The sequence below is a fragment of the Aulonocara sp. 'chitande type north' Nkhata Bay genome, linkage group LG5 (assembly GCF_057382095.1).
Source record: "Aulonocara sp. 'chitande type north' Nkhata Bay isolate Kocher_YH1m ecotype deep benthic linkage group LG5, A_spYH_male_GT1.1, whole genome shotgun sequence".
Taxonomy (NCBI): Eukaryota; Metazoa; Chordata; class Actinopteri; order Cichliformes; family Cichlidae; genus Aulonocara; species Aulonocara sp. 'chitande type north' Nkhata Bay.
Window position 1 is genome coordinate 35,099,547 of NC_141348.1, and position 11,559 is coordinate 35,111,105.

General features: G+C 40.7%; 1 protein-coding gene across 1 annotated transcript; it reads right to left on the reverse strand.

Annotated features, from left to right (window-relative positions):
* Positions 1–6,043: 6,043 nt before the first annotated feature.
* LOC147331134 (uncharacterized) lies at positions 6,044–8,763 on the reverse strand. The gene is made up of 4 exons (XM_086294297.1): positions 8,669–8,763; positions 7,587–7,735; positions 6,723–6,887; positions 6,044–6,648 (listed from the first exon to the last, which is right to left on the reverse strand). The coding sequence occupies exons 2-4, from the start codon at positions 7,641–7,643 to the stop codon at positions 6,478–6,480; spliced, it is 393 nt and encodes a 130-aa protein (XP_086150423.1). The 5' UTR covers positions 7,644–7,735; positions 8,669–8,763; the 3' UTR covers positions 6,044–6,477.
* Between the last annotated feature and the right edge of the window lie 2,796 nt (positions 8,764–11,559).

The window sequence follows — 11,559 nt, forward strand, 5'->3', positions numbered from 1 at the left end:
TACTGTGCGTTTAGGGTGTTGAAATATTTGCAAGACAATACAATTCAGTTCTATACAAACCAAACCAAAATGGCATTTAGGAATATAGTACCCTTTTGCCTGACTTGAGCTAAAAGCAATAGAAGCACATGAAGACAAAATGAAAATGAATGAAAATGTTTTGAACAAGTAAGCTGGCAAACTGCATCTTGTAATGTGCTACTCCATGTCCTTAACGCCTCTTCCCTCATGCATACTGTTCTGGCATCAAGGTATAAATTACATTCAGTAAATGAAACATGGTTTCAGAAGAAAAATCTTGCAGTGGGTGTTTAGCCTCTAAGGCTACAGTTGGAGGCACAATTGACAATGATGATGTAGCAAGGACAGCAGGGGTAAACTTTAAAAAAACAGCAAGAGGTCACAACACATGGAGCCTACACAGCAACTGAAAGCAGAGTTTATAAATTTCATGAACAGCGGGAGAGCACTCGTGGGCACAAATAGATAACGAAAGGGACATTGCACCAAATGTGTGATCAGCGTAATAGAAGCCAATTTCATGGGTGGCACGAATTGCATGGCAAAGTATGCTGTGCCACTTTTTCAATAAAAGTTAAAAAACAAACAAACAACAACAAAAAACAACAACCTGTGAGTATATTTGGTTTGTAAAATTGATGAATGCCAGTCAGTACACAAATTTAAGGCTCTACAAACTAAAATGCAATAAGGATGAGGTGACATGCCCTCCTGACTAGGGCTGGGCGATATATCGAGTTTTTAAAAAATATCGATATATTTTCATACGAGATATAAGATGTGACAATATCCTTTATATCGATATAGTCTACGTTACGTTATAATTATACTTGTGGAGCCACAAGTTTGCCTCTCATTCGTCCACTTTTGTCTCTACACAACGTTACTCGGCCTCGCCTCTCTTTCACTGAACACAACTCCCCCTCCTCCCCCATAGCTTCACCTGCAGGCAGCGACAAGATGGACACGGCAAATCCCTGTTAGCGAGATGTGGGGCTGGACGGCGTCAACGTGTTAGCGAGCTAACCACGCTAACGAGCTAACCACGCTAACGACATGCAGCCCACAGGGGCTGCACAGCCTAAAATCCTTTCATTTTCTCAAAAGTTGACAGCGCGCCTTATGTATGAATTCTGGTTGTGCTTACTGACCGCGAACCGATTTTAGGTGGTACACGGCGCTCAGCAATCTGTAAAAAAATGTTTTAGTACGACTTTGGTAAGCTACGGAGCTGCACCGCTTGATGGATTGTCGGAGCATTACGGCTACCGTAGTCTGGAGCCTCACGGAGTGATACGTACTGTGCTTCAACGTAATATTACCGTATTGTGTGTGTATAAGGGCCATAAATGGCACCTGTTCAGAGACATGGTTACAAAGAGGATTTCAAACTTAAGGCTGTCAGTCACGCGGTAGAAGTTGGGAGCAGAGCAGCTATGAAATCTGTCTTTGTTATTATGCTCAGCATCTGTTAGTTTACATTTTGACTGCACAATTATGAGCTTTTTGTTATGCACAAAAACAACATTGTTTTCTTTTATTTATGGAGGATGATTATTTAATAAATGCTGATAATTTATTTTTGAGTAATTTCTTTATGTAAATCTATGCTGTATGTAAATAAAAATGCCTGTGTGACATCTGGGACAAAATGTGCGACTAAGAACTCTCTTTTTGTTCTTAACTTATGGCTTTAAAAAAATATCGAGATATATATCTTTTATCGCCACCCAGCTAAAAAATATCGAGATATGAATTTTGGGTCATATCGCCCAGCCCTACTCCTGACTCAGGGAGATTTACGAGTACACTCAAACAAGGCATCGGAGTTGAACCCATCTTGAATCTTGTACTATTCTGTATTGCATCAAATATGTTTACCTTCAAAAATGGGTTAGGGGTTGTAGTGAAGCTAATATGTCATATTTTGTCATCAGCAGAAGACTGGTGTATGTTGCATTGTGTAGGAGTCTTTTATTTAGTTATTTTTTATGGATTACACTTGACAAAAAAAACCCTTTTCATATGTGTTTATTTGGAGTGTTTGTTTGCTTTACTTCTAAAATTATATAGCCTCAGAACTGAAATGCTTTCATTTTCATATGTCATGATTTTAGAGGGATTTATAGATGCCCTAGACCTTCTGCACAACAGAGACATGAAGACCACTTTCATAACAAACTGTAAGCAGTAATAAGGGAGAGGCTCCTTGATGGAGCAGCAGTTTCAGAAGATGCAGGCTGAAAAATTTTAGAAATTATGAGTAATGGCTTCAGCAGTGGAGGACCCAAACAGAGGACACAGGAGACCAATCAGACAGCCAGTCAGTGGTCAGTCAGTCAGCAGACAATGCAGGCAGGGGCAGACAAAAGGCAAAGTCTATAAAAAGGCACAAGGTCATTCATGAGGAGCCTTAACAAGGAAACTAACAAAAATGCACGAGGAGAAATTAAACTAGAAACATAAGAACAAAGTCATCAGGCGATCGTGGCTCAAGATTTGGGAGTTTGCCTTGTAATCGGAAGGTTGCCGGTTCGAGCCCCGGCCTGGACAGTCTCGGTCGTTGTGTCCTTGGGCAAGACACTTCACCCGTTGCCTACTAGTGGTGGTCAGAGGGCCCGGTGGCGCCAGTGTTCGGCAGCCTCGCCTCTGTCAGTGTGCCCCAGGGTGGCTGTGGCTACAATGTAGCTTGCCATCACCAGTGTGTGTTACACTGGATGTGTAAAGCGCTTTGGGGTGTCTTAGGGACTAGTAAAGTGCCATACAAATTTACCATTTACTAAAGTCAAAATGCAGACTATAGAAAGTAACAAGACCTAGAGCTTGTTACTAGAGCTATGACATTATGCTTAGTGTTTATGCTTTAAGTCAAATAAAAATCTAAATTTCCAGTGTCCCTTATATATACGTCCCTTACACAAACTGTTAGACAGTTAAGGTGCAGAATACTGATAACACTCACGTGGTTTAAATGTCTAAAAACTTCACTGCTCTGTTTTTGTTTAGAGCTTGCCACTAACTTCTCGTTTTAAAGGCAAAAATTATATTTGTAAGTAAAATGAAGTACACTGAAACCTATACTGAAGCAGCATTGATAGAGTCACCAAAAAACCTCTCAAAAGATCTTTTCTCTTGAAAAGGATGAAAAGGAGAAAGAAAATGTATCACTTTCTTCTTAAAACGTTCAGGGTGAGGAAAAACATGTCAGTGGTTCTGCTCCTTGAGTTGTTTGTAGTGAATGATAAAATATCAGTAGAACGAATGCATGTGTTTTAATAATAAAAGATAGCAGGTACCTCTGCTCTTCTGCATCTTATCATCCGAGTCTCTGCTTATGAACCAACATAACATTTCCTTTTGTCCTCAATAAAAAACAAATGGAAGCTCATAAAACATGAGAAAACTCATAACCCAGAGAAAATAACACTAGACAAATTGTTTTCGTCAGCAAAAGGGGGTACATCCAGTCTCCAAAAAACTTGATCCTCCTGACAAGTCAAGAGAACAGTTACAGTGAACAACAAACAAATGAAATACTTTACAACATTTTTAGTTTAATATCCAACATGTAGCGAGACAAAACAACGGGCTTCGACATCTTCCTGCTTTAATAGACATGAATTTCTGCATTAAGGAAGATAAACAGAAAGAAACTCTTTACTTTTAAAGTGTCTGCATAGAAAATGAAGTAGAGGATAACACCTAGTCAATGTGTACGTCTCTGCAACAGAGAAATTGTTTCTGTGAAAATTGTTGACTATGTGGGCTCATAAAGCATAGCCATTCCAGTAAAGATAAGGAAGATGTTGTAGAAGACTAACTTGTCAAAGTGTTGCTTGACTGCATTGATTTACACATATTTCTTGAATCTGAGCATTGTAGGAGCCGTCATTGAAAATAATAACTCGCGAGCAAGATATAAAAGGATTGACGTTATCAAGATAAGAAGGGACTGACCACAGCAACAAAAACCAAAAAAACAACAGATAAGAGGAAGACACAGAAATATTACTTTCATCTCACGTTCTTCTGTATTTGTGAAGGCTATATATCAGTATTGCTATGTTTGCATGGGATATATTACTGCACTATGAAAAATAAGTTCCTGTTTCATATTTCTCCAGGCTAAATACTAACTGATGAATACCATGATTGCAACTATTTTTTTCCATCTGTTTTTCTGCATTTGTTGCATTTCTATGCTGATCACATTGTGTTAACAAGCAGATAGTTGGGTGTGCCCAGGTGCTGGGACAACAGAATATGTGAATGTACACTATACAGGTCATCGGATGTTCAAGATGGGCTTTACGTCTACCAACAACTGCTCACACTGCCAAACCAATTCACCGGACAATTATATCCACGCTCTTTGGTTCTGTCCACCAGTTCAGAAGTTTTGGCGCGAGATATGTGAAGACTTATCGAAGTGTCTGAAATGTAACATTCCAACTTCCCCCTTAGTGTGTTTGTTGGGCAGCTTAGATAATGTCACTTCAGAAAAGAATATCGCCCATATGTTTTTCACTGCCCTATGCATAGCCAAGAAAACAGTCCTCATGAACTGGAAAAATAAAAATAATCTTAATTCTAACCAATATAGAAATTATCTATTAGATTACATTAGTCTTGATACAGCCTCTGCCACCACATCAGATCAATTGCTCTGGGCTCCTTTGATCAGCTCCATCACCTAGTGGGGGTGGGGGGTCATAGTTTGGTCCCGCCTTCACTGTTGTGATTGGTGTGGGGGTAGGGACAGGCTTAGGGCGTCGGGGGGGTTCCCCGGAGGCATCTTCCTTGGGGGGCTCAACCCGGGGTAGCGGTCATGTCCGGTTAGGGGCTCTGTTGGCTCTCCGGTGACTGTTTCCTCGCGGCTGCGTGCAGCGGGGCTAGGGGAGGGTCTGTGCTGACGGACGTGGGTTACTGACCTGGTAGCCTGGCTGGCCCTGGGTGGGTCCGGGATGGGCGTGAGGTTCTGGGGGCGCTCCGTCTCTGGGCTGGGACCCGGACCGGGCCTCGGGGGCTTGGGTCCTGGTTGGTGTGTTGCCGGGGTTGTGGGCGGGTGGGTGCATGGGGGCCCAGCCCTGGAGCAGGGTGCCGCCGGTGCGTCGAGCCACCTGGGGGGCTCTTCAACTGGTGGGGGAGATTGTCACACCTTGCAGGAGCTTTCCTCTCCTCAGGAGCTCCCTCTGCAGGAGGGGGAGATATACGGAGGTGGGGTGCCCCTGGCCTCTCGGCCTGGGGCTCGGTCACTCAGGCACAGCTGGCTGCCGGCGGAGCTCACGGGCGCGTCACTGCAACTCCCCCTGGCTTCTGCTCCGCGGCTGCTGAGTGAGCCCTCATCTGGGACTCTCCTCAGCTCTTTCCGGGACAGTGGCGCAGCTGCCCCTCTGTTGGTCTTCCTTGGTCTCTTGTGTTCTGGGGGCCTCTGGATGTCTGGAGTTTTGATCTCCTCCACACCTGCTTCATGCCCTGGAGGACGGGGCTGTGGCCCCCCCACACCCTCTAGCAGATTATTACATGAAGGAACCTTTTAAAAAAACAAAAAACAAGCGCGTCCATGCTCACAGGTGTACACACGGGTGATCACACCCACAAACTACACCCTTTTTGGCTCCTACACTCAGAAAAATAAAGGTGCCAACTGGAACCAAAAGTGGTTCTTTAGACTGATGCCATAGAAGAACCTTTTTTGGTGCCACAAAGAACCTTTCAAATAATGGTTCTTTGAAGAACCATTTCTTTCAGTGGTTCATTGAAGAACCTTTAAAGGTGCCCCAAAGAACCATCAAGAAATGGTTCTTTGGGGCATCTTTAATGGTTTTTCAAAGAACCTTTTTAAAAATGGTTCTTTAAAGAACCATTTGAAGGACCTTTTTAAAAATGGTTCTTTAAAGAACCATTTTTAAGAACCTTTTTTGAGTGGTTCTTTAAAAAACCATTTTAAATCTTTCAAAATAAAATGCATCATAAATTGAATTTGAGTAGGGTTAAATAAATACGAGCACAGCATAGACATATATTAATGGTTTATTGTCATTTTGTAGTTACCAAAAGACAAAAAGGCATTTTAACCCTCAGCACAACATCACTACTAATACATGTCACATATTAGTGTTTTAAACAGTAATAATTAAATATATTTGCTATACTATAAATAAATATATATAAATACTATAGCTACAGATAACACAACAAATAATACATGTATTGTTTAATTAATAAAACATCAGAAAGTGATAAAACACATTAGAAATAGAAATAGCTTCATAACAGACCAATAAATCAACACATTTTCATCAGCAGATGTTTGCATGTTCAGTAAAAACATTTCAACAAGTTTATGATTAAAATGATCAATGAACTTCAGCCTTACGTTATGTAATGTACGTTTCATGTTGTACTCATGGTCCTTTGTTAGTCCAGTTTAGGACAATGTCTCTGACGTATGTATCATATCAAATATGTCATATCAAAACAAGCCCACACCTGCACTTGTTTCAGTTTTTCACTGGTGTTTCCTGTCAGCTGGTCAACCTCACTCAGGCGGACATCCATATCAGCCAACCAAACGACAAGTTCCTCCCTTTGTGCTTCAAATCCCTCCCACTCTGAGACAAGGAGCTGAAAGAGAGAGAAAAGAGTCAATTATAAAGAAGAGAGAAAAGTGAAACCCTCCTCAGGTCTGACTCGCATACCTGCAGTTGACCTGTGATGGACTCCAGTTTGGCGTTCACGTCATCCCTCGCCGATGCCAGCAGCCGAGTCTGCAGGGTGCCCTGGAAGAGCTGAGTTAATGTTCGACTCCTCCTGGTCAAGCTCTCCAGCTGGATGAGCCGAGGTCTCCCCTCTCGCTGCTGCCTCTGAACACAGAAACACAAATTGCATCTGAAGCAGGAGGTGCAGGTTTTTTTTGCTATTCTTTTCTAAATCCAGGCTAGATCACGTGGAGGTATTTGGAAAACTTTTTTGGCCAGTGGACGACTGATGTCTTGCAGAAAGTCAAATCAAACATATGCGATACACAAGCAGTTCACAAGAACACATTATAAAAAATAAGTCCAGTTTTTGCCTGATTTCAAGTGAAATCTGCATCAAAACAGGGTGACAGAAGTAAAACGATTGCAAAAAGCCTCACTTTGTACATCTGCTATTACAGTTCTCCTCTATGCAGACGACTTTCCTGTTTTCAAGGCACAACTTGGATCTGCTGTACGAATCTTATGGATACACACTAAATGAAACAATAGTGTGCATGACTCCAGATTCTGATCCCTCATCCTAATATGGTCCCAACATAGCAACAGCAATAAAGCAAATGTTGAGGCTTCAAAATACAAAGTCCATAAACCAATGGCTGACATGGGTTTTATCATAAGGGTGATAAATATACAGATTTCAGTCTGTCTTAGAGATTTGATGTTCATTTACCTGCAGATGCACTATACGCACCTGCTCCATGGTTTTTCACAACATTTTGCACATCACTATTTAATACAGGAAGTAGGTGAACTAAAACAAGTCATCTTTCTTTGTGAGAGGACCATATTAATGAAACAAACCTCAATGACATGATAGGGATCCCTAAAGATGCTCCTGCTGCTTCTCTTCCTCCTCATCCTAAGCTTCCTTCTCCTTGTCCTCGCCTTCCATCCAATTGTAATTCAACCTAATTGTGTTTCTGCCCCTCCTCTTCCTCATTTTGTTGGCGCTGTGAACACAATTAATGTGACTCTGGATTAATTTGTGCAAACAAGAAAAATCTACAGCTTTTTGGTCAGAGGTGCTCTTGTGATTTACGCCGGGTAGAGTAGATTTATGTGTTGATGCTACCTGCTTCAGCTCTGGCTGCTGAGTGATATTTACACCCTGGCTGGATTACAAACTTTAACCATGTGCTCAACTTTGGCCCAGCGTTGATACCTCTTGTTAGTATAACGACCTCTTCTTAGCTTGTATGTATGATGTATGATGGTGGATAAATGAAATATACAAAAAAATTAACTATACTACAAAAGAACATCTATCTTGGAAACATCAAATGACCGGAGCATAACTTGTCATCTAGTCCGAAAATAAGTTATACAGGAACAGTCAAAGACACACCTTCTCATGTCACATTGCTATTCATTTCTATATAATTTGATTAGACAATAAAGAGTTACTGTATCTAATCTAATTATTCATTCAAAACTCTTATGCATAGCTGCATTTTATACAGCTCATACAGAATTCAAAGTACAGGTTCATGTGAGTATTTAATGTACGGCTCAGATCTACAGAATTTCAGAGTTTCTAGAGCAGACACAGAGCTCACGCCACAACAGGCTTCAGGCGCCATTTTAGTGACTTTAACAATATATTACATTTTAATTTCGGTCTAGCTGACATTAGGTTATGCACGCAGCACGCAATTGAACCACATATTTTAGAAGCCAAAGGTTCAAATTAGCTGGGAGCAGCTTCACTTAATTATAACAGTGGTTTTGTTAGGAAAACAGTTTCTGTATACCGGATACTAAATTGCGCTGACCTCAACGGCTAACGTATCTAGCTAATCGCTACTGTTAGCACATTAACAGCAAGCTACAATGACGAGTAACAAAAACAAAACAGTAATAAGGTTTTAATGAAAATGTTTTACCTTTTCTAACAGTCCCAGAATCCACAGCTTCAAAGTCCAGCAGGTACTGAAGACTGTTATCCGTTTCGCTGTCACCGTCCCTGAGAAAGTGTTTTTTTTTTTCCCCGAAAGGTCAAGGCCCGCCGCTCGCGCACTCTGTCTGCGCATGCGCATCCCAACGATTGACCTCCTCCGTCCGCTCCCGGGAGGTTATAGTATGACGTGTTCTGACGTCACTCTCCCTCTCCCTGTCATTTATTTGGCTCGAAACACATATTAACAAATTGCTCAGTGATGAACAACTACTCAGATCATTTCCCTAAGCAGTGCGCTTTGTCAAAACGAAGTGTGTCCATTACACTGACATTCTGTTCTGCAATTGTTATTTACTTGTATTTTATAATTTGACTTTACATACTGCTGGGTGGTTTGTAAAGTTTACAATAACTAGTATTATCATTATGCTATATTTTCAAAAATATATAATAATCTCAAAAGTAATGCCTTGGAGTAGAAAATAGTAATGCTATTTAAAACTAAAGTACAGTATTTGAATGTGTGTATTGTGTCTACTGTTTGTTAACTCACCATATTCATAATGTGTTTGTGGGGTTAGGGGTGTGTGTGTGTGTGTGGGGGGGGGGGTGGGGGGGGGGGTTAGGGTCTTTAGGCTTTGGCCCCCACCCCTGCCACCAGTATATTTTTAAGCAAATATTTCTAACTTTTATTTGAATATTCAGTTTCCTACCATCTTCTCTTAAAGGGTAATTGCCAGGTATCCCGCCCTCTCCCTTCGCACACACATGCACACAAAGAAAACACACAGTATAATTCACAGCCTCATTATAGTGAATAAATATTTATGCCATTTACACCATCAAACTTAGATTGCTAAGGATGAAGAACCTTTTGTTCTTTAAAGAACCATTTGTAATAGCTGAAGAACCATCAACAAAATAAAAAGGTTCTTTGACGTATGATGGTTCTTTAAAGAACCATGAAGACATCTGAAGAACCATTTAAGAACCATAATTTTTCTGAGTGTACCTCAAAGCACACTGTGTTCTGTTGATCTTATGTGCTGCACAATAATGTTTAACATTTAGTATTTACTGTCATATTCCCATATATCATTGTGATGTTGTTTATTCTATTACTCTTGTTCTCTTCTGCTTGCTTTCTTTTTTCTTTCTCAGCAGGTGATCCAGGTGATCGATATATGCATTTTTTTTTCTCTGCCCGTTCTGTTGGTTTTTGTCTTTTGCCCTTCTCCCCCGTCCCTCTTCTCAGCTGTTTCTCTTTCCCTCTTTCTTTCCCCCCTTCTTTCCCCCAGTCAAGTCTGTCCCGTATTCAGTAAGTGAAAATAAAATAAACAATAAAAGGTGAATCAAATGGACCATTACGGCAAGGCTGGGATGGTCAGTTTGGTAAAGTAAATCCGTTGGGCATCTTTCTTTGCCTTTAGACAACAATTCTGAGGGCAAAAGAGCCAAACGGGACAGGCCAAAAAAAAAAAAAAAAAAAGAATATGTGAATGTCAGCATGTTGCTTGAATAGAACTGGACTCTGACTGTCGTGTCTCGGGCTTTGTGATTAAGTTGTGTACAACTAGCAAAGCCTTCTGTTGGAGGTCACATAAAAGAGCTTGTCACATCTAATGTTGCTACACTGTGTTTATTGGAATGCTTTTGCTGATTGAAGAAACTCAAACTCTGACAGAGGTTGTTGTATTGAGTCTGGGACAGCTTGCCTCTTAATGTAACAAAGAGGGAGTGAGATAGACGGTGGAATCACAGGAATAGCTAAGAAGTGGGGGGAAAAAGCTGCTTAAATGTATAAAAAGTTCATGATGGTAAACTGTACAGTTATGAAATTGCCAGGAATCCTGCTTATAAAAGCAAAAATGAAAAGGTTTAGGCACTCAGTAGTTTTCCTTTACCAATAACTTAATCGGTTTCAGAAAATGCCTAAAACCAGTCCATGTTTGTGTATGAATACCATTTGCCTTCAATAGCAGCACCAGTTTGAACTTTGGACTAAATTTTGTCTGTGTTTGGTGCATTGCTTCAAACATCTTGGAGATGCTGTATTGAAAAAAATTGAGACTGTCTCACTTGCTTTGCAGACTGACTTAATGATTCTGAGAAAAGGTTTTTGTATGGATTTTAGTTTGGGCCACATCATATGTTGCAGAACCTTTTCTACTTCTCACTGCTGAAGATACTGTTCTTCTTTTTTCTGGCAAGTGACTATGGACTAGTCAGACACCACTGGTTGGGTATCTTCAGTAATGCAACTTCCAGATTTTGATGCCCATTTTAGAAGTGGAACTGAAATCTTTTGTGAATTTATGGTCCAGCCAAATATTGAAGGCCCGTTTTCACACCCTTGAGTGGAAAATCGTTTCATCATAGTGTTTTAGTTGTCTTAACTCTCACATTTTTTTTGTGTTACAAGCACAACTCAGAGACTCTCACAACACATTCAAGCAAGTGGGAAAACACAACTAAACTCCTAAGATAAATTACCAAGTAAGACAAGAGGATACTTAACTAATTGAGCTAAAAATGAGATACCCTTGCCTCACTGCTCAAGTGAAGAGTAACTTTATACAGCCATTTTTATGTATGCTTGTTGTATTGGAAATGACTCATGATGATATAAGAAATATGCCTGTAAGGACTTTGGGCTCACTGTGCTCTTTCACCACATTTTGCTGTGGTAGCTGTCAGTCTTGTGGTTGCTCTGCACCTATTGATTTTATTTCTGTATGTGGTGGTTCTCAAGCCCTTCTGTTGTAAAGTTGTTCCAAAAGGTCATACCCTCTTCAAGATATATAGAACCTGAACACATCACCCAGTCAGAAAACAAACCATTTCACTTTCAGTACGGCTGGAAAGTTACAGACTTTT

Excerpts from the sequence above, each read along its gene's own strand:
- LOC147331134 (XM_086294297.1), bottom strand. The coding sequence starts at position 7,643 with ATGAGGAGGAAGAGAAGCAGCAGGAGCATCTTTAGGGATCCCTATCAT. Across the intron at positions 6,888-7,586 it reads ATCCCTATCATGTCATTGAG|AGGCAGCAGCGAGAGGGGAG; the intron begins GTTTGTTTCATT and ends TTCTGTGTTCAG. Across the intron at positions 6,649-6,722 it reads CCATCACAGGTCAACTGCAG|CTCCTTGTCTCAGAGTGGGA; the intron begins GTATGCGAGTCA and ends TCTCTCTTTCAG.